Below are 25,957 nucleotides of genomic sequence, written 5' to 3'. Positions count from 1 at the left end.
AGTCACATGCTCTACCAACTGAGCCAGCCAGGCACCCTCTTTCTTTTTCTTTTCTTTTTTTTTTTTTTTAAAGGAAGCATTGGAAAGCATTGTAAATATCCAATGGCTTTTGAACTTGGTAAAGTGTGCGTGTGTTGTACAAATAACAAAATAGGAAAAGAAAACAGAAGATAAGAGAAAATAGAACCTGTGCTAGGGACCCACACATAGTGTTTCCTGGGCATCCTTGGCAGGTGTCACTACGCCCTTGTTGCCGGTGATGAAATGAAACCAGCTCATGGCAGTTCAGAAAGCCACCCAGAGTGACCCAGCAAGGGAGTGGTGAAGCTGGGTCTAGGATCCAAGTCTGCAGTGATGTTTCAGACGGTGCCCTCGGAGCAGGAAGGGCGGGGGGAGGGGGGACAGATGCCCAGGGCCAGTTATGGCTGTGCCAGTCCTAGGACTGTGACCTCTAGATCTGGGAGAAAGACCGCGAGGGGCCAATTCTAGAAACCTGAGCTCCTCATCCAAGTTCCCACCTCGGGGGAGGGAGGAGGCGTTAAGTGAGGTGATCACTGAGAAAGCCCCCTCTTCACAAACAGGTTCTCAAAAAGAATCCTGGTCTTTCAGACTCAAATACACTGTCCCAAAGCTCTGGACTGCCCTGGCTCTGGCTGCCTCCTTCTGTGTCCAGGTGGCTCTAACATAAACACACATATTGTTTGCTAAGTTCGTCTGATTGTTCATTCATTCATCTTACACCTACGCAGCGCTTCCCACGCGTCAGGCTCCTGTGGCCAGGGCTGTCCTCCTCGCACGTCCCCTGCCCGCGTGTCCCCGCACTTGCCCGCGCCTCTGAGTACACACTAGGGCCCACTGCCCCGGTGAACCTGGGAACTGGCATTGGGACCACGCCCGCCGCCCCCACATACCCGTGGCAAGGCCACCCGGCGCCGACCGTCGCCCCCTAGCCCCACGGCGCCCCGGAGCCAGCAGGGCAACAGATCTCGGCGCAGGCCCCTCCCATCCCCCCAGGCAGCCAATGAACGCGGCGGCCTGGGCCGGCCCCCGCCCACGCCGGGGAGCCCCCGCCGCCGATTGGCCCTCCCGGGAGCACTGGCCCCCGCACGTGGGGCGGGGGCGGGGGTGAATGAAGTGGAAGCGATTCCCCCGCCCCCGCGCTTACCTCCCGCGCCTGGCGCGGCCCGCCCCCCACCCGGCGCCCAGTCCCGCGCTGGCCGCCCGCTGCACCCGACTCTGGCGTCCGGCTTTCCCGGACCCGCATCCCGCGTCGCGGACCCGCGATGGCCAAGCGCAGCTCGCTGTCCATCCGCATCGTGGAGGGGAAGAACCTGCCCGCCAAGGACATGTGAGCGCTGCCGCGGGTGGGGGCCCCAACTTTCTGGGGAGGGGCGCTGCCCCTTGTGCCTGACCTTTCTGGGGTCCGCACGGCCCGCCCACAAGTGGAGCAGCGGCGAGGGTGTGGCGAGTGTGGCCGCGGTGGGGGACTGGAAGGGAAATGGGGACAGTTAAGATTTGTTGCAGGCACCGGGCAGGGGGTGACAGGGAAGGGCTGTGGACTGGGGAGGGGACGGGGGTCTATAAGGGGCCTTAGTTAGCAGGGAGACAGCGAACGGCGGCTCAAGAAAGGAAGGGTAGAGCTTTAACAGGACAGGGGCTGAGCGTGGGGGAGACCTCGCTGGGAGATGCCTCAGTGAACTGCGGGGGGTGTGGCTGGGGGGGGTGGGGGTGCCCCCTGGAAACTAGGGGTCTTCCTCAGTAATTCCGAAACCTTTAGTACCCGGGAGGGTGCACCTGAAACACGCCCCCAGCGCGGGGGGCTGTCCCGGGGCTTCCAGCTGCGCGCTGGCGTGGAGGGTGAACCTGTAGGTCAGGAGGCCGGTACCGTGCAAAGATGGGGTGGCTGAGCCATGCGATGGCTTTACCTCCTCACAACTGCCCAGCAAGGCCGTTCTCATCGTTCCATTTTACAAATAAGGAAACTGAGGCTCAGAGACGTGAAATGCTGGCTCCAAATGGCTGAGCACCATCTTGGGGCCAGAGCTCCTAACCAACACCAACATCTAGGGCTTTCCCTGGTCCCTGGCCAGATTTGAGGAGGTTTTAGGGGCCCCTTGTCCCAGCCCCTTTCTCAGTAGGTTCCAGAGATGAGTTGCCCCATCCAATCCTTGCCTCCCTCGCATACAGCCTTAGACAGCATCTTATCTCTGAAGCCTCAGTTTCCCCTTCTGTAGACTGGAGGTCAGAATCCCTTAAGCACAGGGGTGTCTGGCTGGCTCAGTCAGTAGAGCATGTGACTCTTGATCTCGGGATTGTGAGTTCTAGCCCCAGGTTGGGTGTAGAGTTCACTTAAAAATGAAATCTTAAAAAAATAAAATAAAATCTCTTAAGCACAAAGCTCCAGGTGCGCTGGCTGCCTGGAGCAGGGTGTGGGGGAAGGGGAGCCCAGAGGCGGCATTGGGTCCAAAGTCTACTGTCGGGAGCCCCCCTCCACACCCCTCCTCTGCCCAGCCCCGGCTCCTCAGCAGGCACCTGGATGCGAATGGGGAGGGGTGCAGGAGGCTGGGGCGCGGGCATCTCTCCCCTAGGCGCAGTGGCCCCTGGCCCCGTGAATTTCCCCCGCTCTCTCAGCGCCCTGAGCAGTTCTAGTTCAAGGCCCCCTGGGCCAGGCGAGGCCAGACTCAGCAGTTGCTATGGCAATGGGTGAGGGAGGGGGCTGCGAGGGCCATCTCCAGGTGGGTTTCTGAGCTTGTAGGTGGGGCGGGAGCTGAGCCTGTGGTCTCTGGGGAGAGCAGGCAACCGAACTCCGAGGAGGGTCTTAGCCTCCGGGCCCAGCCTCTGAGCACCCCCCTTGCTGGCACTGGTAACTAGGTCAGCTGGGCCTCCTCTGGCTGGTGGCTGCCGGGAGGAGCATCCCCTCCGTCTGTCACCTTCCCGCCCCGCCCCCCCCCTCCCCCCCCCCCCATCCCCGCAGGCCCTAGTGCCTGGCCATAGGCTTTCCCCAGCCCTGGGTCGTGAAGCCTTGGACTGCGTCTACCAGGGAGCCAAGGTGCCGGCTTCTCTGGCCAGCCCTGCCTCTGCACAGCCGAGGGGCCTTGGGTCTCCTTCCCCGGGGGGAGTGGCCACCGAGGCCTGTTGGTTTGCCTCCGGGATCTCTTTCCTTGCCCTGTCCCCCTCCCTACTCACCTCCCCTCACCTCCTTTCCTCCGCCCTCCCCTTAGTGGCTCTGACCTGTCACCTGGCTCTTAAATCTAGGTGTGACCCCGCCTCCCGCGCCCCCCCCCCCCCCCCCCAGCCTCTCATGGTTGGGCTCTTCCCGGCCCTGCTTTTGCACATGTTTAGGATCTTCTGCCTTCAAACACTCCCCTTCAGAGTCCTCCAGAAAACTCCTGGTCATCCTTCAGGACCCCTCTCAGACTTGCGCTCTGGCTTTCCCTGGTGCCCTCCGGCAGGGCTGTTCATTGGCTGTTTTGTGTCCTCCAGCGGTTTGGGGGCAGTTGGGATGAAGCCCTTGGTGGCAGCTGCTGCTTCTTGGGCAGCCTGGGGGTGAGGGTAGGAACCGGGACACATTCATCTTGGCCTTCCTGGGGCTCTGGGGTCGCCTGGTCCACAGTAGGGGGGAATAAGGGGTGTGGAGGACCTTTCCATTTAATCCTTTTATTTGTCCTATAAAGTAGATATGCTCAATTTGTAGAAGGGGAAACTGAGGCTCAGGGTGTGCAAGTCACCTGCCACATTGAAACCCACTCTTTCTGCTGCTGACAAGCCAAGAATCCTGGCTGGACCAAGGTTTCAGGCCTGCTGTGGGGCTCTGTGGGGACTGAGCCTTGCAAATGCCATGCAAATGATTTAGCTCCCGGATGTCAGGGGTTTGAAGATCACTGGAGGCCCCGCACTGAGTGCTGGAGGCAGGGGTGGTGGTGAGCCTGCCTCACTGTGCCTCATCAGCCTGTCTCCTGAGTAGCATCTCTTCCAGCCGGGACTCGCACACCTCTGAGGACGGGGAGCTCACTACCTTTATAGTGGCCCATGTTGACTGAGACTGTTCTAAGGAGGGAGACATCATCACACGGCCGCGGCCTGCCTCCCTGCCACCTCCACTCATGGGCTTTTCGTTCTCTTAAGGGCACAGAGCACAGCTGTGCTCCCCATCACCGACAGCTTTTAGAGCCCACCTGTTCCTGTTGTGTTTCCCTCTACCGTCTCCCATCCTTGGGTGCTTGGGTCAGCCAGACAGGAGCTAAGTCTCATAATGACTGGTGACTGGCTCCCACGCCCAGTGGCCCTGGGGACGGGCCCGGAACTATTTCAGGGCTTGCCCTGATCCTTCCCCTTCCACAGCCTGGAAACTGCCAAAGGCCTAAATATAGAGACCCTGCAAGTAGCCAGGCTGGGGAAGGAGAAGTCAGACGGGACCAGCCCAGGGGCCTCATCAGGGCAGAAGGCACTGGGCAGGGCCACAGGTCCCAGCAGCTGGCCAGGGATCGTGGTCGGGCCTCTGGCTTCAGCCCGCTCTTGACACCGGCCCCTCTGCCCCCCTGTGACCCAGCCACCCAGCTCACCCTGCCCCTGCACACGTAGGTCTGTTCCAGCCTCCGGGCCTCCAGCAACCTTGCCTGTAACACAAGCCACAGACCTCACTCTTCATTCAGAGATTCATTCGCTGAGTGAGAACTGCGCTGTGGGCAGAGCTGGGCTACAGGGGTGCCAGGGGTGAAGGCAGAGGCGGGGTAGAGGGAGTCCACCCCCCAGAGGCCTCAGCCCACACCGATGTCTCCCTCCTTCGGAGTTCCTGGTGCAAACATGCGTGCAGCTGCCGGGGCCCTGCCGCCCAGCCCAGCTCCTGGGGCGCACAGGGCCCTGATTGCTGGAGGCCTAGGGCCCCCTGGCTTTGGGGTGGTGGGATGCAAGCTGGAGTGTTCCCCAGGTGCTCTTTGGAGGAGGGGGCTCCTAAAGGACAAGGAGAGGGGTTACAGGAAGAAGAGCAAGGCGTCTAGGGCGGTGCCAACATTTACTGAACCTCTCCCACCGGCTGGCCCTCTTTGAAGGTCAGGGCCTGAGGCAGCCGTGAGCCACCGTCGTGGCCCCACCGTGCCGTGTGGGGAACTGAGTCTTGGCAGACATTTCCGGTCAGCATCAGGAGGACCTTTGGGATGTTTGCATCTCGTGGCTTCCTCTGCAGGAAGGGCCCCTTCTGAGAAGGGAAGCAAGACTTGGAATTTCCCCAACCTCCAACAAGCAAATACACTTCCTTTTAGTGGACACTGGGCCTGAAAGGCACTTCTGGAGACAGTCCTCACCCCCTTACTTGCCTGGGACCAGCCCTAGGCCTAGAGCACCCCAGGAATCCCCACCAACGGAGACCAGGGCGCCTGAGCAGTCCCAGGTTGGTCTGCCCCTTCCTTCTTTCCCGGGTGGCCGAGAGCTCGGGGGCAGACTGTTACGTTTGTTCATTCATTCGTGTATCCAGGAAACATTCCTGGGACCCCTGTCCTCGCCCCTGGGGGGACGCAGAAGTGGCCCCTGCGCTCAGGTAGTCAGGTGGGGATGGCAGCTGAGGACAGTACTCACGAGCAGTCCCGGGATGGAGAGAAGATGGAGAGTTTGTAGGCAGTGGGACCCAAGGGGAGACCTTACTTCCTGCCTCTGGGACAGGGCAGGGCTCTTGGGGGGGTAGGTGGGGGGGGGGTTGGGGGAGGCTGAGGCTGGGAGGTGGGCCTCGCTGTCCAGGCTGGGGAGCAGCAGTAGCAAGGGGTAAGGGTTCAAGGGCTCAGAGGAGAAAACCGGCTGACTTGGGTGTTGAGAATAGGGGTTTCTCCAGCTTGCCCGGGGCTGTTCCTTGGGCACCGTTACAGGGCGGGGCGGGAGGAAAGGGTGGCAGGAAGAGGCATCCATTCATGAGCGGGGGGGCAGTGAGCCGTTTCTCCCCTTCCCCTGCATCTGGGCAGGGGAGCCTCGGTGCCTCCCACACTGATGGCGGGGCACACGTTTTGGCCTGAGGAGCCTTCAGGCACCAGCCCGGGCCCTGGTACCTCAGACTTGATTGTCTTTCTCCTGGGGTCACCGAGGGGAGGGCTGGGAACCCCTACCCTCACCCTGCCTGCAGCTGGACGCCAGTCCGCCCCTCCCTGGCCTTCTGTCTTGCAGCACCGGCAGCAGCGACCCCTACTGCATCGTGAAGGTGGACAATGAGCCCATCATCAGGTACGGGGGTGGGGGTGGGGGGTAGAAGAGGGAGGTCTTGGAGCATCTAATCCCCTGTCCCCGCCCCCACCCCCAATGCCCTGACACACCCGCTTGGAGGGGAGAAAGACCTGACCCATAACTCCTCATGCTAATGACTGACCTTGACGCCCATCTAGGGATTATATCCAAGGGCTTCTCACCAACTCTGCTCCTTTTTTTAAAATTTTTTTTAACGTTTATTTATTTTTGAGAGACAGAGAGTGAGCAGAGGAGGGGCAGAAAGAGAGAGAGACACAGGCTCCGAAGCAGGCTCCGGGCTCCGAGCTGTCAGCACAGGGCGCGACGTGGGGCTTGAACTCACGAACCGTGAGGTCATAACCTAAGCCGAAGTCGGCCGCTTAACGGACCGAGCCACCCAGGCGCCCCGTTTACAATCTTTACGGCCCTCAAAAGGGACAGAGGATGATGATTAGGACCAGCAGCTGTCATTTACGGAGTACAGTCTGCCCAACCCTGCGCTACACCTTTTGCAGCCCATTTGAAAACTTACAACGAGCTGGCTGTGATATTATTAAATCGCATTTGCAGATGAGGAGCCCGGAGGCTCAGAGAGACTAAGTAACCTGCCCAGGGTCACCTACCTAGGAGGTGGCAGATTCAGACTGGAACCCACATCTGGCGGAGCCCAAAGCCAGAGCTCTTTCGCCCTCCCCAGCCCTTGCTCCCGCTTCCTGAGAGACTCCCACAGTGGTTGTACCCCAGAAAGGCTGCTGCAGCCTGGGGGCCCCAGCCTGTACCCAGAAGGGCCACTTCCCCTGGGTGTGGACAGAAGGGCTCCACGATTCTGGGCAGGGCCTTTGCGGTCTCGTGCCCTCCGTGTCCCGGACTTCGTGGCCAGAGCCGCCCCCCTGTTCCGCCCACCTGAGCGCCCATGGCTGACAGACTCGCGGTTCTTCCCCCCACTGCAAACAGGACCTCAAGTCTTTTGCCTCATTCCCTCCAAACCACGATACCAAGAGGGGGCAGGCAGGATGGCTCTGGTTGTCTCTGTGACAGACAGGGAAACCGAGGCTCCAGAGTTCAAGTTACCTGAGAAGTGGTTGGGGTGAACGTGACGCCCTGAGCCTTCATCCGGGTCCTTGGGGGTTTCAGCTCTGCCCCACCCCCACCCCCACATGCCCTGTTGAGTCCCGTGAGCTGAGGGGCGCTGCCCGGGGGGTTTGGCCAGAGCTGGGTGAGGCTCTGCCCACGCAAGACCTCTTTGGGTCAGGCTCTGGACCGTGGCTCCCAGGCCCCCCCAGGAGGATTGTCTAGCTCCAGGGTCAACTTGGCCATCCCCCTGTTCCCACCCTTAGTAAGTCTGTTCAGCATCAGGAGCCAGGGTGAGGCTGGGAGGCCGGGCTTCTGGTCCCGGCTCTGCCACTGCCCCGTTATGGGACCTGAGGCCAGCTCCGGCCACCTGTGGTCTCAGTTTCCCCAGATGGAAAATGGCCTGATGGATGCGGCCCTGTGCCCTGCCCAGAGCAGCAAGGAAGGTCAGGAAGGAATGATTAATGGTGGGCAGTAGGGTCTAGGACAAGGAAAACCATCCACTGGCAGAGCACTTGTTCCCGGGAGCGGAAGGAGATGCGGGGAAAGGTGGACTTAGGTCACACGGCCCCGTCTTGCCGTGGCCTGGGGCCTGCGGGGGGCCCAGACAGGTGCTGAGGGTCCTCTCCTGTAGGACAGCCACTGTGTGGAAGACTCTGTGCCCGTTCTGGGGTGAGGAGTACCAGGTGCACCTGCCGCCCGCCTTCCACGCGGTGGCCTTCTACGTGATGGATGAGGATGCCCTCAGGTGGGTGGGCCCCCACTCTTTGGCTGGGGCCCAGACCCCACCACCTGCCCATTTCACTGCTGGGACTGCTGGTCGCTTTGCATCCTCTTTACAGCCTGGCGGGAGGGGGAGCCCAGAAGGGTCTGGAAGGGATCGGGGTTTGAGCGTGTGGGTGTCTGTGGGGGCGGAGGGTTCACTGGGCTCACACCGCATCGTACATGTGCGTGTGCGGGGACACAGGCACGGGTGTGCTGGGCCACGCGTGGGGGCTGCGAGCTAGAGAACCCACAGAGCATGAGCTCGGCAGATGCGTGGGCACACGTGTCCATCCGTGCGCAGAAACAGGGCACATACCCACGAGAGGGTCCAGAATGCAGGGCCTACGGGAGGGTCATGGGTCCTGCTGCAGTAGGCTCCTGTAAGTGACGAGCGTCAGCCTCCCTGCTTCCCACAGGGCCCCTGAACTGGGCAGGAGGGGGGTCCTGAGCCCCCTGCAGAGCCCTGCCCAGCTCTGGTTCCCTCTTCATCCTCCAGCCGGGATGACGTTATTGGGAAGGTCTGCCTTACCAGGGACACCCTGGCCGCTCACCCTAAGGGTAAGACCCCCGGGAGGGAGCCTGTGGCCCACTCTGGCCTCCCTCCTCTCTTGCCCCACTGCTCTGCTTGTCCCTGGCCTTCCCCCATTTCAAAGACGCTTCTTCTAGGCTGCTTCAGGGCCCGTGCTCAGGGAGAGCCATGTCTGCCCTCCCTAGAAGGGCCTCTGGCCAGCTCCGGCACCCTGGCCTCTGTGCCCTGGGCCCCATTCTGCCCCCTGGCTGGGACTGCACCCCCCTAGGGCCGAGGGGGGCTGCTAGCAGTGGGATCTGAAGCCTCGGCAGGCAGAAGAAGGGCCTCTCTATGCTCCATTGCTGAGGTGTAGAGGCCCCCTCCTCCCAATCGGGCTGGCTCTTTCCGTACCCCTGGAGTCCCCCCCGCTTGGGCCCCAGTGCCACCGTGTCCTAAGCCTGTGAGGGGCCAGCCTGTGGCTGGGCTGGGCCCCTTTGGTGACTGCCGGGATGCTGACATTGTTTCCAGGGTCAGCTCTTTCCCAGCCTCACTGTGTGACCCAGGGCCTCCTCTGGGCTGGGTCCCTATCTGCCAGGGAGGGTTCAGGCCAGGAGCTCTCAGACAGTACAGGTTCTGCTTGTCTGAGTCCCTGGGACTCTCCCGGGGCCTTCCCGGCACGCACCTGCTCCTGTCTGTGAGGCCGGGCAGGCACGCGGGGGTGGGGGGGACTTTGCTGACTCATGGAGCCTCTTGGCCCCTGCCAGGCCGGAGGCCTTTCCTGCCCGCTGCCCCCACCAGCCCCTCAGGGTCCAGTGGCCCAAGTGATGCTGTTCCCTTGCTGCTTCCCCGTCTGGCCTTAGTTCCTCCTCCAGCAGCCCTAGACAAGAGCCATTGTTTTAAGTTGGAGAAACTGAGGACAGAGAAGGCAGTCCCGTCGTGAGTCAGGGTCAGAGCCGTCACATGCCTTGTGACACAATAGTAAGGACACAGGGGTCACCGGATTTGGATGCTCATCAAGCCTCTTCCACGCGCTGTTGCTCAGCTGCTGAGCCTCAGTTTCCTCATCTGTCAGTGGGGACAACAGCCCCCGCCTCACGGAGCTTGAGAGGACCCGAGGGGCCTGCAGAGGGGGCCGGGTGGCGCCTGGCGGGGCTGAGGGAGAGGGCCGGGCCCCCGGCTGAGCCGCCAGCCCTACAGGTTTCAGCGGATGGGCGCACCTGACGGAGGTCGATCCCGACGAGGAGGTGCAGGGCGAGATCCACCTGCGCCTGGAGGTGGTGCCGGGGCCGCGGGCCCGCCGGCTGCTGCGCTGCTCTGTGCTGGAGGCCAGGTGAGACGGGAGGCGCGGGGGAGCGGGGCGGAGGGCCCCACACAGCTAGGGACACCGGCTAGGACTCCCGGTGTGCCGTCCCCCCCTCCACGCCCTGGCCCTGCACCTCCTCCCACGAGGAGGGCCTCGGACCCGAAGAGGTTTCCTGGGTGACCGCACACGGGAGGCTATGTCTCTTGGGGAAAGGGGTGAGGTTCTAATGGTGGAGCTTCGGGCATCACAGAGGGGACCCCAAACTCTGAACGTGCAGGCCCAGTGCTAAGCCTGGGCTTCTGCTGCCTTTGACTCCAGTATGAACTTGACCTGATACGGCGTGGATGTGTAGCAGGGTCCTCAGTGGGGTGGGGGGTGGAAGGAGTTGCTGGAAAACTCCCGATGGGAGGGGCGGGGTTCTCTCCAGGAGGGAGGCTTGGGTGGGAAGGTGGGCCTGAGTCACCTGTGACAGGGTTCCCCCTCCCCCCCCACCCCCGCTATTTTTAGCTGCAGGCTCCCCTCCCGTCTGGGCCTGAGTGTGAGTCACACACGTTCCATGAGAAGCGCCTTCCTTTCTGGCTCCAGCCCACCTCCACAGGGTCCTTGCTCGCCTCTGGGGCGGCAGGGTGGGGAGTGGAACCCCCTGTGGGTGGATGGCTTCCCTGGGAGGAAGATCTCTCTCCTGCAGATGAGGACTGTGGCTCCCCTGGGCTTTATTTTCTGTCCTGGGGCTGGAACGTGGAACAGCCACAAACACATGGAAAACTTGTGGGTGGCCGAGGCTCCAGCCTGGCCTCCACTCAGCAGGTGCCTGGGTGGGAGGAGTGGTCTGTCCAGACCTCTCTGTAAAGTGTGAGGGGCCTTGGCCCCCGCCGCCCCCAGCTCAGACCCTGCTGGGGTCCTGAGAGGCCTACGAAGCCGCCTTTGCTGCAGAGGCAGAAAGAACATTTCTCATCTTTCTGGGCAGGTCCTCAAGGCCAAGCTCTGGGATTCCTATTAGACGGTTCTGAGGAAGAAAGAAAACCAGGCATGAGAGGCTTTGAGCTGAAAATACCAAAAAGAGCAGAAGCTAGTATTTATAGTAGATGGAAGAAGGATGGGCTTTGTTGTTTTGGCGCAAAAGGGTCCTGAGCTGGGGGCGCCTGACCGCCCTTGGGCCTTGCAAAGGACCAGCTGTGGAGACAGGGCAGGATGGCCTATCGGGGCTGCTCATGAAACCCCCCTGGCCCTGTGGGGCAGGCCTTCTAGAAGCCCGTGATCTTAATTGTTGGGGCGATCTTCTCCATTCCACTGACAAGGAAACCGAGGCTCAGAGAGGTGGCCCCAGCTCAGTCCTGCCCTGGGAACAGATTGGGGGTGGGGCGGCACAGCCCGGGCTGTTCCACGGATGCGCTCGCCTCCCCCAGTCCCCAGAGCAGCAGCTAGTCCTGCCTGAGTCAGAGGATCCCTGGTCTGGTGTGGGTGCCCCCGGAGGCCCATGGGGTGAACGCTGTGGGAATCAGGGTCCAGAAAAGGGAGGGGCGCTGTGCATAGTTACCCGGTGGGCCCGGATGACCCCCGCAACGGTCACGTGACAAGTGGATGCTCCACTTTCCCCAGGGACCTGGCCCCGAAGGACCGGAATGGTGCCTCTGACCCCTTTGTCCGAGTGCGCTACAGCGGCCGGACACAGGAGACCTCGGTGAGGGGGCTGGGGAGGGGGCAGGCAGGCTCAGGGTCTGGCCTGGGCCCTCATCACCCGGGAGGTCAGGCTGGGACTACGGTCCCACAGAAGAGGCTTGGAAAAGCGGGGTGACCTGTGTGAGGGTGTTAACAGATCCCAGCCCTTCTGGCACCGACCCCTGCAGGCTGGGCCGAGACAACCAGTGTGGGGTTCATCTGCACAGTCCAGCAGCTCCCCACGTGGCTTTCCTCACCTCCAGCAAATAGCTGGGGTGGTGGGCGCAAGGGAAGGTGGGGAGGGGAAGGGGGCGGAGTCCTGGCTTCTCAGTGCCATCTGCTACCTTTCTGCTGTGTGGCCTTGGACAAGTGCCTTACCCACTCTGAGCCCCAATTTCTCCCGGTTTGGGGAAGGTTTGAACAGGAAGTTTATCCCTCTCCTGCTGCAAGGCCCCTGCAGGGATCCCACGTGGGGTGTTTGGGGTGGCTGGGCCTTGGGGGGGCCCCTTGGGGTCACCCCACCCCTACTCACCCCGTTTTGGGCAGATCGTGAAGAAATCACGCTACCCACGCTGGAACGAGATGTTTGAGTTTGAGTTGGAGGAGGGGGCCGCGGAGGCGCTGTGTGTGGAAGCCTGGGACTGGGACCTCGTCAGCAGGAATGACTTCTTGGGCAAAGTGAGCACCCTGCCCCTTCTGGCTGCACCTGCCCCGCCTCCATTCCAGCACCACCCCCCTTCTCCCCTTCTCCCCTCCTCCCCTCCTCCCCCACCCCGCCCCGCTGCTGCTTCAAAGGGGCACTCCCCAGGGCCAGCCACTGGTGCTCAGGGACCCCCGGAAGGGACTCCCCCAAAGGAAGATTCCTTGGCAAGGAAGAGCGCTGAGGGCCCCAGCCCCAGCCCCAGCGCGGTCCCCCTGCCTCTGCCTTGTCCCCAGGTGGTGTTCAATGTCCAGAAACTGTGCGCGGCCCAGAAGGAGGAGGGCTGGTTCCGGCTGCAGCCCGACCAGTCCAAGAATCGGCGGGGAGAGTGAGTGCCTGGGGGCTCGGTGGTGGGGCTGGTGGGCTCGGGGTCCCCAGGGCAGGGGGGCGCGGACAGTGGCTCCAATAGGCGGGGCTGCGTGTGGTGGGGGGAGGGGCTGACGCAGCTCCAGGTTTCTTTCTGCGCTTGCCCGGTGGCCCAGGCTCCGTTATCCTGGCCTATCCTGCCGCCTCTGGCTTCTCACAGCCTTGGACTCAGCCCTGTCCTCCAAGGCAGCGCACGTCAACTGCTTTCCACCTTCTGGCAGATTCTGGAACGGGCCTTCAGCCCTTTCCCTTTAAGGGTTTCTCTGCAGACCTCAGACCGTAGTTTGAGTCCCCAGAGCTCTGACTCTCCCCCCAAATTCTCCAGGAATAAGGTTGCCAGATAAAATACAAGCTGTCCCCCTAAAGCTGAGTTTCAGACAAACAATGAATAATTTTTAGTGTAAGTATGTCCGTGCGATGGTGGGGACCGACTTCTACCAAAGATATTCAGATTTAACTGGGTTTCTTGTGTTTTTATTTTGGTAAATCTGGCAACCCCCTCGAGGAAGCCCTCTGGCCTCCTCGCTCACCACTCAGCCCGGAAGTGGGGGATCAGCAGTGTCCCCCACCTTGGATGGTTCACTCTCTCTGCAGAGGACCCCAGACCCCCCATCCCCACCATCAGCGGGGCAGGGGCAGGGCAGGGCAGGGCAGGGGCTGAGCCCCGCAGCAGGCATTTCCATAGGACGAGCTGTTTTGGCGGCTTCTACTGTGTATGAGGCCATGTGCTAGTGCATCACTTAGTGAACTGTCCTGTGCTTCTGGACGTGGGGGCCTTAGAGAGGTTAAGCCTTGGTCAGCACCCTCCCCAGAAGGGGTCTGAGCAGAGGAGCTTGGTAGTTAGATCCATTATGGCGAGTTGCTTAATCCCCTCGAGCCTCAGTTTCCCCTGGCAGGTTGTTATGACAGTTGGGGATTGTGTATGTGGAGGAGCGGATCTCTGAGAGTTTACAGATTCAAAGCTGGGAGCCCCGCACGTCCACGTGGGTCAGGCGCAGAGTTCAAGGCGTCTAGAAGTGACAGGGAGCCAGGCGGTGAAAATGGGTGGCGTTCCCCTGAGTTTGGAGGCGGGAAGGGCTTTCCAAGCAGAGAGCACCTTGGGGAAAAAGGGGGAGGGGTGCAGTGCAGGGAGCCAAGGTGGAGGGCAGGCCCCAGGGGGGAGTATGGAGGCAGTGCGGGAGGGGGCACGGCCCAGGTGGCCTGGGTCCCTGGTGGAGAGGTCACAGGCTGCCCGTTCCAGGGGCAACCTGGGCTCCTTGCAGCTGGAGGTGCGGCTGCGGGACGAGACGGTACTGCCCTCCGGCTGCTACCAGCCCCTGGTGCAGCTGCTGTGCCGTGAGGTGAAGCTGGGCACCCAGGTGAGGGGGCCCCGGGGGAAGGTGGGAGGGTCCAGGGACAGCAGGCCTGTTCTCCCTGTCCTTCTAAACCTGCTCTGAAGAGCAAAACTCTCAGTTCTCAGGATGGTAAGGAATTAACCAATGCCCAGGGCCCCTCGCCATTCTGTGGGAAAGCACCCCTCCCCCTTCCCCGTGGTGGTCCCAGGCCCTCAGAGTGAAGGGTTTGGGTTCCCCCGTGCGTCTTCTGACCCTGCCTCTCCTTGCTGCCTCCTGCAGGGCCCAGGGCAGCTGATAGCACTTATCGAGGAGACAACAAGCACCGAATGCCGCCAGGATGTGGCCACCAACCTGCTCAAACTGTTCCTGGGGCAGGGACTGGCCAAAGACTTTCTGGACCTGCTCTTCCAGCTGGAGCTGGGTCGTACCAGTGAGGCCCGGGAGGGAGTGGCCTGTCTGAGGGTGTGGTGGAGAGGGGAGCCAGGAGCCAAGGACTCCAGAGGTGCTGAGAGGGGAGAAATCTGGGAAGTCTTCCTGTAGGAAGCTGCCTGATCTGATTAGGGGGCAAAGGAAAGAGCAAAAGGCAGAGTTGGGGCAGTGGGCTGGGGGCTCCCAAGGTCCTCTGTCCTCCCCAAAGCCTGGTCCCTCTCTCAACCCCCCTACCCACTAGAACCTCTGCTTGTAGGTGAGGCTAACACCCTGTTCCGGAGCAACTCTCTGGCCTCGAAGTCCATGGAGTCTTTTCTGAAGGTGAGGTTGAGTGATATGTGCTCTTTGTTTCATAGATGAGGAGTTTCAGAAGGGCCAAGAAGCAGAGTGGGAGCTTAGATTCCAGTCTCCTGTGTCCAGGGCCCTTTAAGGCTAAGAATTGCCTTCATCCGTCCATGCAGTCATCCTGTGGCAGCAGTGTGTCGTGCGCCGTCCCCATTGTGTGCCCCGCTCTCTCCTGAGTAGACACAGCAGGCAGATGGTGTAGGGGGTGGCTGGGAGGTCAGCTGCAGGGAGATGGCAGGCAGCTGGAGGTGGGAGACAGGACCAACGCCACTCACCGCCGCCCCCAGGTGGCTGGGATGCGGTATCTGCACGGCGTCCTGGGCCCCATCATTGACAAGGTGTTTGAGGAGAAGAAGTACGTGGAGCTGGACCCCAGCAAAGTGGAAGTCAAGGACGTAGGGTGAGGCCGGGGGCGATCCCTGGGGGCGGGGGTGTCAGGCCCTTTATGCAAATGTATGTTTTTGGCCCTTTCTGCCTGGGTCTGGGTCTACCTTTTCATCGCTCTGCCCACCTGTGCGTTGCCTGTGTGCCCCCGTCTCCGCTGATGCCTTACTGCGCCTGTCTCCAGGAGCCCCTGTGCAGCCGTGTGCACGGGCGCTGACCTCGACCTTCTCTTGCGGGTCCCCTGCGGGCCAACGCAGGTGCTCGGGGCTGCACCGCCCGCAGACAGAGGCCGAGGTGCTGGAGCAGAGCGCGCAGACGCTGCGCGCCCACCTGGCGGCGCTGCTGAGCGCGCTCAGTCGCTCCGTTCGCGCATGCCCCGCCGTGGTCCGCGCCACCTTCCGCCAGCTTTTCCGGCGCGTGCGCGAGCGCTTCCCCAGCGCCCAGCACGAGGTGCGCCCTCTGCCGGTGGGGCCGGGCGGAGGGAAGAAAGCGGTGGGGAAGGGGGCAGCTGTGGCGCCCGGAAGCGCGGTGTTGGGGCGGGGCGGGGGGGGGTGGGGCTTCGAAGCGCCTGGCGGGGTCGTGGGGAGAGGGAGAGGCGGGGACAGCACCAAAACCCAGCGGGCTGTTCCGAGCCCCGGCCTCGGGGAGTCCAGCCCCTGCTCTCCCGCACCCCCTAGAACGTGCCATTCATCGCCGTCACCAGCTTCCTGTGCCTGCGCTTCGTCTCTCCCGCCATCATGGCGCCCAAGCTCTTCCACCTGCGGGAGCGGCACGCGGACGCCCGCACCAGCCGCACCCTGCTCCTGCTGGCCAAGGTGCGGGCCCGTGGACGCTGGCGAGATGCCCGACCGGGTGCCCGGGGGGGCCCTTGCCTGGACAGCGGTGTGCCCCCCACTGGCTCCGGGAACACCTGTAGCACCGCACTTTATAGTTTGCAAAGCGTTTTCACGGGCACCGATCTCGTGTGGATGAGGAAACGGGTCTCCGAGGGGCAAGAGGTTCCCCAAGGCCGTGTAGCCTGCGTGTGAATAGGGGGCCTTGTAGCCCCAGCTCTACTCACTCCCAGGCTGGGGTCGTCACACCCGGTGGAACAGGCTGATATTAAACTTGCTGTGAAAGGCCAGCCGGTTGGGCTCAAGTAGCCTCGACTGTCGGGTCCCGAAAGGTTTCAGACTCCATGGGGTGCTCGGCGCCGAGTCCCAATGGGGATGGAATGGGCCTGTGAGCAGTGCGTGTGCTGCCTCCACCTCTGCTTCTACAGTGGGGGTAGCACAGATTTGGTGGTGGGGCGGGGGAGGTCGCAGGGGTGGGCCCTTGACCCAGCAGAGCCTGGCCCTCGGCGGCTGTCCCCCCTCAGGCGGTTCAGAACGTGGGCAACATGGACACGCCAGCTTCCAGAGCCAAGGAGGCTTGGATGGAGCCGCTGCAGCCCACCGTGCGCCAGGGCGTGGCCCAGCTGAAGGACTTCATCACCAAGCTGGTGGACATCGAGGAGAAGGAGGGTGAGCTCTCCCGGAGCGAGGCGCCCCGCGCAACCGCCCCAGACACGCGTTTGCTCCGCCCCCCGGCTGGTGGCCCCGCCCACACCGGATCCTCCTCCGGCCCCGCCCACAGCTTCCAGGTGTCGTCTGCCCCGCCCTGTGTCTCCGGTCCCCACCTGCCTCTGCGCCTCTCTGGTTGCATCCGCGGCCTCTTGGTCATGTTTGCCCCGCTCCCTGCCCCATGGCCTTGCCTGCTGCCGCCTGTGCCCCTCGAGGCCCTGCCCACTGCCTGCTGTCCATGTTTGCTCTGCCCGAGGCCCTACTTCAGCTTGGTCTCTCGGCTCACATTTTGCCCTCCCTCCCTTGCCCGCCAGAGCTGGGCCTGCAGCGGGCGCTGAGCTTGCAGGCGCCGCCGGTGAAGGAGGGGCCGCTCTTCATCCACAGGACCAAGGGCAAGGGTCCCCTCATGTCCTCCTTCAAGAAACTCCACTTTTCCCTCACCACCGAGGCCCTCAGCTTCGCCAAAACGCCCAACTCCAAGGTGGGTGAGGAAGGAGGTGGGCAAGCGGGGGCACCCTGGAGGCACCTGTCCCTCCCTTGGAGCCCATCCCAGGGTCCACTGGGATCAGAGAATAAAGCCGGCAGGACCCTGTTTGGGTGGCAGCCACAGTATCTCTTAAGACTCACGGGAGGGAAGCTTCTCTTCCCCAAGGGCTGGGGGTGGGGGAACAGTGCTGCAGTGTCAGTCCTGGCTTCCTGGTGCATGAATTGGGTGGGGGGCTGAGGGGTGCTTCCGGGAAATCAAGGAATTAGAGAGGGTCTGGGAGGAGTCCTGGTTCCCAGCTCTAGGAAGGGTCTCAGTCCCTCTGAGGCTTGTTGCCTTGGCCTTCAAGTTGAGGATGACGGTCCCTACGTGCCAAGCTGTTGAGGGTAGAGGAGATGGTCGCTCTGAGGTGCAGCGCCTGGGCCCTGCACGGGGCGGGATCTTGGCCAGTGGAATGACTGAAGGCCCTGGGCTGGTCCCTCTGTGCTTTTCTCCCAGGAGGGGCGGAGGGCATGCTTCTTGGGCAGACCTGCTGACCCCTAGCTGGGCCGACCCGGCCCCCAGTCAATCAGGCTCTGGGGACAGTCTTCCGGGGATGCCCAATCCAGCCCTGAGCAGTCGATGGGGGAACTGAGCTCCCTGGGTGACTCCTCAGCCTGGGCCTCTTGCTTTCCAGTGCATTCTACTCTAAGCAGCTGCCTGGCCATTGAGTCCCCTCAGCATTTTCTGCAGCCTCAGCAGAGCCCAGCAGGACCTTCCCTCATCCCCCTCTGGGCTCAGCATTGAGCTCTGCCCTGTTGTGGACATACCGCCTATCCCCCTGTGCAGCACCACCCCCGTCTGCCCCCCTCCTGTCTCCCTTCCAGCAGGTGTACCCCAGAATGGGCAGCACATCCTCTGCCCTTTTCTTTTTTTGATTAAAAAAAAATTTTTTTTAATGTGTATTTATTTCTGAGAGAGAGAGAGAGAGAGAGAGAGAGAGACAGAGACAGAGACAGAGCATGAGCAGGGGAGGGGCAGCGAGAGAGAGACACAGAATCCGGGGCAGGCTCCAGGCTCTGAACTGTCAGCACAGAGCCCGACGCGGGGCTCGAACTCACGAAACGTGAGATCATGACCTGAGCTGGTCAGACGCTGAACTGACTGAGCCACCCAGGCGCCCCTGATTTTTTTTTTTTAATTTTTTTTTTTTAACATTTATTTATTTTTCAGACAGAGAGAGACAGAGCATGAACAGGGGAGGGGCAGAGAGAGAGAGAGAGACACAGAATCTGAAACAGGCTCCAGGCTCTGAGCTGTCAGCACAGAGCCCGACGCGGGGCTCGAACTCACGGACCGCGAGATTGTGACCTGAGCCGAAGTCAGACGCTTAACTGACCGAGCCACCCAGGCGCCCTGCCCCTGATTTTTTAAAATAGAAAAAAAATTTTTTTTTTTTTAATTTTAGAGACAGCACATGTGAGAGGGGCAGAGGGAGAAAGAATCTTAAGCAGGCTCCACGGTGAGCATGGAGCCTGTGCAGGGCTCGATCCCACAACCCTGGATCATAACCTGAGCCGAAATCAAGAGTCAGATGCTTAACCGACTGAGCCACCCGGGTGCCCCTCCATCCTCTGCCCTTTGGGAGGCTCTGCCCCAAGATGGCTCAGATGTGTGTCCCCAAGGCTCCCCTCCAGGTTTCCCCACTCCCCGCTCGTCACTGAGGCCAGCAGGGGTTGGCGGGCTTGGATGCCAGGCTGGGGGGTGTGGGTGCTCTCCAGAGGGCCACGGGGACTGGTTATTTGTGTGCTAAGGGCCCCGGCAAGCTCTGACGGGAGAGACGAGGGGCTGGGGGCCGCTGGCACAGGCGGAGTTTCAGCAACTTGGGGGCCCCTCGGGGATGTGGATCTGTTAGGCGCAGAACTCCCCATCATCCCGTTTGTGTCTTACCATATTGGATGACGACAGGAGTGAGAAAGGGCCAGGAGGTGGGTTGTGACTCTTAGAGCTGGGCAAGGTAAAGGCAAGTTGGGGAATTATTCATAAGGGAAAAGGCACAGGGTCTGATTCCGGCAGGTGCTACCTTCCAGCCCTGGGGAATGCTGGGATTCCAGACAATGTTTCCCATGCTCAGACCTCCGGGGGCCGCCGGGAACCCTCGAGAGGCCAGGCATCGGTCACCATCTGTCTGCACTGCATCTGGCCGAGGTCACTCACAGAGCTGGGTCCTCTACGCCAACCCCCGCTGCTGCAGAAAGGGAGACTAAGGCCCAGAACTAGGAAATGGGGGGGCCCCGGCTGGGACCCTGAGTCTGCCCACTCCACCCACTCCAGAAAAGTGCCCTCATCAAGCCGGCCAACATCCGGGCGGCGGAGAAGGTGGAGGAGAAGAGCTTCGGCAGCTCGAACGTCATGCAGCTCATCTACGAGGACGATGCGGGCAAGCCCCAGACGGTCTACCTGCAGTGCAGGGTGGGGGCCGTGGAGGGCCCTTGAGGGGAGGGGCGCTGTGGGAATGGCCACCTGGGGGGCGGCTCCACGGAGGCCCCAGGGAGTCCCCTACCCCTTTGTCGGCCACATCGGGTCCAGCAGGGTGTGAGATCCGGCGTGTGTGTGTGTGTGTGTGCGTCTCGTGTGTCTGTGTCCTGGACTCGGGGTGCCGTGCCTGCCTTTCCCTGGGCCTGTCCGGTTACCCACATGTAGGTCTGTGCGAGGCCCAGCGTCTGGACGTGTACGTCCCCATGATTTGGAGCTTCGTGTTGTACCTGTTTGCGGGAAACTGGATTTCTGAGTATGTGTGTTGGCGCCTGTGTGTTTGTGTGTGTGTATCAACACGTAATAATCACACGTTTACGGAAGTGTGTGGCCCTGAGTGCGTGACCTCAAACCGCCTTCTCGTCTTTTCACGTATTAACTCATTCACTCATCTAAAAATATCTGGTGAGCACGTGCAAGGTCCCCGGCTGTTCTCAGCGGTGGGGGTTCAGCGGCAGGCGGAACACAGCCTTGCCCTGGTGGAGCTCGTGTCCTAGGGGAGCGGATGGATGTTAAATAAATATTTAAAATGTCAAATGGTGGCAGTGCCTTCAAGAGCACAAAGGAGACTTAGGGAGGGAAATAGGACGACGTAGGCTTCGGTGGGGGGAGGACCCCCGACGCGTGGCATTTGAGCAGGGCCACTGTGAAGGAGGGACCATCTAGGGGGGACGCAGGGATCAGGAAGGAAGGCTGAATTGGGAGGGGTTTGGCTTGTTCTGGGAAGTGACTGTCCCAAGCCACAGGGGGAAACAGTGACAGCAGGGCCACCACGTATTGTCGGCAGGGGGTATGCTGCCCCAAGGACAGCGGAGGGGGCCGGTGCTGGCTGCGGTCCAGCCCACGCTTTGCGCGTTGGCCCACGTGCTTGGGAGTGCCAGGGAGGGAGGGCTTCCCGGAGGGGGTGACCTCTGACCGCCGCCCCCCGTGTCGCCTGTAGTGCGTGAACGAGCTGAACCAGTGGCTGTCTGCGCTGCGGAAGGTGAGCATCGGCAACCCTGGCCTGCTCGGCTCCTACCACCCTGGCGTCTTCCGCGGGGACAAGTGGAGCTGTTGCCACCAGAAGGACAAGTCAGGTGGGAGAGGAGGCGCGGGCCCCTACCCTGCACCCACCCACGCGGGGCCTTCGAGCCCTGGCTTACTGGCCTGGCTTGGGGGGCCGCCTGTGCGCCTGCGGGAACTCGCCAGAGGCCGGCCGGCCCCTGCGGGTGCTCCGGGCAAGGAGGGTTCGTGACTGGCTGGTTTGGGAAATGCCGTGTGGTGTGTGTGCCACGCGAGGGAACACGGAAGGCCCTGAGGTGGCCGGAAGCCCAGTTGGGATCCCGTTTCTAATACCCTGTGACCCAGGGCTCCCTAACTCACTTGACAGGAAGCCTTTTCTTGCCCAGTGACTGAGGTTCTTGCAGAACCAGGGTTCCAAGGAAGATGCTTTAGGAATTCCTTGCTGATGAGGGCAAGAGAGGGCCCCGGAGTTCGCAGTCGGGTACCGGAGCTGTGGGCGGGGGGACCCTGGGCACTAGAGGGCTGGCCGGGAGGAGCCTCTGCTAGAACTTTCGGTGATGACGGAAATGGTATGTGTCTGTGCTACCCAGTACTGAGCATGTGCTGGTCATGAGCGTGTGCCTAGGCTTGAAATGTGGCTAGTGTGGCCCGGAAACTGAGTTTTAAGTTTGTTTTCTCGTATATAATTTTATTTTAGTATTGCTATTTTTTTAATGTTTAATCGAGAGAGAGCGGGAGCAGGGGAGGGGCAGAGAGAGGGGGGCAGAGGATCTGAGGCAGGCGCTGCACTGAAAGCAGAGAGCCCAATGTGGGGCTCGAACCCATAAAACCGCGAGATCGTGACTTGAGCCGAAGTCGGATGTTCAACTGACGGAGCCCCCCAGGCGTGGCTAGTGGCTACCCTGTCGCACAGCTCAGTTCTGGCACTGTGACGATCTTCCCTTACCTCCGGCTGCTTCACAAAATTCTTGCTCCCCAGTCACAGAAGAGCCTCAGCCCTTGGAGCCCCCCTGCCTCCAGGCCGGGCCCCTGGAGCCTGGCACGGGAGGCCCTCGGAAGCTGACCCACCCACTCTAGCCCGGGCCCGCGTGTGTGACTGAGCAGTGGCGGGTCTTTACAAGGGTGTCGCTGGTCGGTTGGCCTGACCTGGAGCCGTTGGCTTTGACCTTCTTGGTGACAACCCTCGTCATTGGTGAGGGGGGCTCCCCAGGGCACTAGGTGGCAGGGTCTGGTAGCCCATCTTATGGAGGCGGAAACTGAGGCTTACCAAGGGCCGGTACCTCTGCCAAGGTTGTAAAGCCAGCAAGTGGCAGGGCCAGCTCATTCCAAGGCACAAACCCCTCAGCTTCCCTCCTCGTGATCTTACGGTTCCAGGGCACTCCCTTCTTCCTTCCAGAAGGTCGTGCAGCTCCCATGCTCTGCCTTCGTGTGTCCCAGGGCTCAGAATCCGAGGGATGAGTTGCTGCCCTCCCGGGGCCCCCGAGCACACTCCTGTCCCTCTCCCGGCCTCAGTGTCCCCACCTGCACTCCCAGGAAGTTGGACGTAAGCTCTCACAGGGCCTGCCCACACCCTGCCCTCTATGTGCCCCCAGATCTGGGCTGTGACAAGACCCGGTCGCGGGTGACCCTGCAGGAGTGGAATGACCCTCTCGATCACGACCTGGAGGCCCAGCTCATCTACCGGCACCTGTTGGGCGTGGAGCCTGCGCTGCGGTGAGGGGGCCCGTGCAGCCCCAGGGAATGTGCCAGGCGAGGCCCAGAGTTGGGACTCGGGCTCAGGGCTGCTCTGTGTGGCTGGTCTCTCCCTTCGCATCAGGCCCGGCACGGGCCTGCCTTTGGTGGCCACACCTGGGGAGGGACACATAGGTCTCTGCGGCGTGAGGCACTTAGGGCAAAGGTCCATGGAAGCCCCAGCCTCCCAGCCTGTCCAGCCTTCCTGTTGTGCCCTCGGGGCTCAGGGGTTCCCCTCGGCCACCTCTCTGGGTTCCTCAGCCACCTCCGTGGTGCCCTGGTTCCCAGCCCTGGCCCCAACTCCCCAGCTCAGGAACCAATGGGATGCCTGCACCCTACCCCACTGACTCAGAGGCTCTGGAGGACGAGGCCAGCATGGCGATATTTTTAAGCAACCCGGTGTTTCCTGAGAGTACTGCCTCCCCGAGTCTGCGGAATGGGGGCGGTTTTCTCTCCCACACTCCTGTCCCCGGGCCCCGGGGGAGGGGGGCTACGGTCCTCGCTCCTTCATGACTTTTCCTTGTTTCCAGCGGTTAACTCTCTTCCTCAAAACCCTTCAAAGCTCATGCGGTCAGATTAGAACCACTTGCCCCCTTGTGAGCCACAATCACCAGTAGCCTCCAGGCCACCCTGCAGCCACCTCCTTTCTGCCGGTGCGGCCCTGTCACCAGCTCCCTCTCCACCCCTACTCTGGCCCCCTTGTTCAGGGACCTCATCCTCCACCTCCAGGATGAAGCCACCACCTTGTCTGCTCTGTTCCTGGGACCCACGGTTACCCCCATTTAAGCCAGGAAGTGGCAAAGGTTTGAACCCAAGCAGCCTTGTGTTCGGGTGGTCCCAACACGGGACCAGGGCTCATGGCCCCAATCACAGCACCCTGCCTGGAGAGCCTCTCCCACCTCCAGAACGCCTCGGCCACCCTTCTCATTGTGCCCACCTCCTTGCCACCCACACCACCAGACCTCCTGCCTCACCCGCACCTCTGATCCACTGACACGGTGGCCTGTCCTCAGCCCTGCTGTACCCACTTCCCATGGCTGCTGGTACCAATTACTGGACACTTGGTGGCCAGAAACAACGCAGATGTATTCTCTCGCGGTAAATGTCGAATACGTCAATGAACAGAGCAGGTGAGGGCCTGGACCGACCCCGCAGGACCTAGAAGGCATCTGAGGAAGAGGACCCCCGTTAGATCTTAGCACAGGGACACCTCTCTTCCAAAACAGATCAGGGAGACCATCCAAAGGGCCAAGCCAGTCGAATTCCTAACTAAGGAACTTCAAGCCTGGGGTCCACTTGGCCGCCCACTCTCCCTCTGTGCAAACTCACAGGACTGTACCTGAGAGGGCCCAGGGTGGCCCAGGTCTGGTGGACCCCGGTTAGGAACCGTGCTTGAATTGTCAGTTTCCTATTTCCAGAAGAAAGAAGCTGGTTCCACAGCCAGTTAATAGTGGGGCTTTCAGGCCCCAGTTGGCCCCTTTCCCCAGGGCCCTCTGAAACAGGAGTGGTGCCTTCTGATGACCACCGCACCCCGCTCCCCCCCCCCCCCCCCAGCTGCCCCGTTTTAGAAGTGGGGAGGACCAGAGGACGCTGGAAGAGGAAAAGTGCCAGGGGACCAGGGGACCAAGACCTGGGCCTCTGTTTCTTCCCCACAGACTGAAAGGGTCAGCCCCCCAGTCCCAGGACCCCATCCAGCTCAGAGGGGTCACCCAGCCTTCCTGGCGAGGGCACCGGGAGCCCTCACTCTGTCCTCCCCCGCAGGGAGAAGCACCGGGAGCTGAGCGCGGGCACAGAGGCGGGCTCTGTGCTCACAGGCCCTGGCGGAGGTAGGTCACCCCCCGTGTGGACTCTTGCAGGGGCCCGAGCTCCCTTCAGGGCTGCTATGGGCGGGGCCCCACTCCCAGGGGCTCTCTGGCCTTTGGCCCCACCTTGCCCCCATGCCGCATCTGCCTCCAGCCCCTGAGGACCCACTGGCCCAGCTGCTGCAGGTGCTGCGGGACCTCCAGGAGGCCCACAGATCCAGCCCAGCCAGCTCACCGCCTTCCGAGCCCAGCTGCCTCCTGGAGCTGCAGACGTGAGGCCTGCCCCACACTCCCTGCCGAGCCCCCTGACCGGTGCTTGGAGACCCCGCCCCCCGCCCCCATGTGCTTCTGGCTCTTCACTTCAGTCCCCCTCCCTGGGGAGCAAGGCTCAGGGCTCTCCTGGGCTGGGTGAGTCCGAAGGGACCAGGCAGCAGGGGGTCCATTGTCACCCACCTCAAGTCTCTAGGGGACTTGGGGAGCTCCTGCTTCTCGGTGAAGCTTGGCTGCTCCCCGCGGGCCCTGCAGCCCTCGCTGCTACTGGCCCAGACTCTGGGGACCCCTCCTGCCCAGGACAGATCTAGCCAGAAACCATCCCTAGGATGGCCCCTGCCTGTTGGACTGATGCTCCTTGGGCCCAGAGAGGTGGGAGGGGGACACGGATCCTAGGAGGCCAGGCCTCGACCTCAGCATCCCCTTCGCTCCTGGCCACCCCCACCTGCTCCCCTGCGGCCACTGCCTGGGCCCCCTGGGAGAGCTTCGCGGTGCTCTGTCGCTGACAATAAACCTGCTGTAACTGCCTGGCCTCTGGGGTCTTGTGATGGGGGTCGGTGGAGGGAGTGGGCCTGGGGACTCCAGTGGCTCTTGTGGGTGGCCAAGGACTGGGGCCACCAGCATAGCCTTTGTGTATCCCTTCTGTCTCCCACCCCCAAATCCCGGGGGGATTCCCTCCTCCCCACAACTGTTGTCCCCACCACACCCCTGGGTCCCACGGCTCCATCCCCCACAGGCTCCAGAGCCTGACTTGTCTCCCCTTCCCTTCCTGGCATAGGGGGTGCTGAGGCTGCGCCCCCCAGCAGCGTCTGTTCTCTGGCTGCTTCCTTAGGGCCTCACACAAGTCCGCACACCTGTTGAATCTCCTTGGGTTTCAAGAACCTTGTGGTCAGGGACTATGGACCCCAGGGTCTGCTGTGCCCTAATGCAGAGTGAAGGGGAAAGAGGTGTGCACTTAAGGGGCTGCCACAAGTAGAAGCCCAGGCTTTAACCACATACACGCGGCCCCGTAGTGTCACCCACCACCCTGTCCTCCAAAAGGGTCCTGGGGTGGGGTGGCTGCTGCAGCCCAAAGGAGGTTACAACAAAGTGCCTGGCCATGTACCCCCGCACCCTCAGGGTCTCTCAGGCAGGGAATGAGGTCCCGTTTGGGTGAAAACGACATCCCCTTTTCCCCTCACCCCCGCCCAGAACAGTTAAGTAGCAATCCCTCCTCCAAACTTTCCCAGGATGGCCCAGAAGGGCGGGTTACAGCCTCAGGGCATCGTCACCCTCCTTGCCTTCCATTCCTCCCTACCTACTTAGCCTGGTGTGGCCTGGCTTGCAGGCCGGTGCCTCCACTTCCTCACCCCAGGGGCCCAAAGCTCCAGGAGGAAACAGCCCCTCCCAGGAAGTGGTGTGGAAGCTCCGGGTTTCCTTGGGGGCTCCTCCGCTGCTGAGGCTTCGGTAGCTTATGGGAGACCCAGGCCCTTGGTTCAGCCAGCTCAGGCAGGGCCTTTAAACAGTAGTAGGGGCGCCTGGGTGGCTCAGTTAAACCTCCGACCT

The 25,957-nt window shown here is 61.8% G+C and overlaps 1 protein-coding gene across 9 annotated transcripts; it reads left to right on the top strand.

Annotated features, from left to right (window-relative positions):
* Positions 1–1,113: 1,113 nt before the first annotated feature.
* Positions 1,114–24,943, top strand: RASA4B (RAS p21 protein activator 4B). Of its 9 annotated transcripts, XM_042921868.1 has the most exons (22): positions 1,114–1,348; positions 5,259–5,386; positions 6,148–6,204; positions 7,910–8,023; positions 8,537–8,598; positions 9,746–9,878; positions 11,451–11,532; positions 12,057–12,188; positions 12,447–12,538; positions 13,817–13,934; positions 14,190–14,340; positions 14,596–14,660; positions 14,972–15,084; positions 15,326–15,518; positions 15,746–15,883; positions 16,426–16,570; positions 16,924–17,090; positions 19,407–19,544; positions 20,548–20,683; positions 22,202–22,322; positions 24,102–24,166; positions 24,297–24,943. In XM_042921868.1, the coding sequence occupies exons 1-22, from the start codon at positions 1,130–1,132 to the stop codon at positions 24,416–24,418; spliced, it is 2,691 nt and encodes an 896-aa protein (XP_042777802.1). In that variant the 5' UTR covers positions 1,114–1,129; the 3' UTR covers positions 24,419–24,943. The 9 variants fall into 9 exon arrangements, with proteins under 9 accessions (XP_042777802.1, XP_042777806.1, XP_042777803.1 ...); XM_042921872.1 differs by lacking the exon at positions 22,202–22,322 and having other exon boundaries at positions 24,297–24,388; XM_042921871.1 differs by lacking the exon at positions 5,259–5,386 and having other exon boundaries at positions 1,199–1,348.
* Positions 24,944–25,957: the final 1,014 nt, after the last annotated feature.

The sequence above is a fragment of the Panthera leo genome, chromosome E3 (genome assembly GCF_018350215.1).
Source record: "Panthera leo isolate Ple1 chromosome E3, P.leo_Ple1_pat1.1, whole genome shotgun sequence".
In the NCBI taxonomy this organism is placed as follows: domain Eukaryota; kingdom Metazoa; phylum Chordata; class Mammalia; order Carnivora; family Felidae; genus Panthera; species Panthera leo.
The sequence above is the reverse complement of the archived record's forward strand: the minus strand, read 5'-3'. Positions and strand labels throughout refer to the sequence as shown.

Bases quoted from the DNA above. Each gene is read 5' to 3' on its own strand.
- RASA4B (XM_042921868.1), top strand. From the start codon at position 1,130: ATGAAGTGGAAGCGATTCCCCCGCCCCCGCGCTTACCTCCCGCGCCTG. The intron at 6,205-7,909 runs GTACGGGGGTGG...CCTCTCCTGTAG, and splicing joins GACAATGAGCCCATCATCAG to GACAGCCACTGTGTGGAAGA. The intron at 15,884-16,425 runs GTGCGGGCCCGT...GTCCCCCCTCAG, and splicing joins CCCTGCTCCTGCTGGCCAAG to GCGGTTCAGAACGTGGGCAA.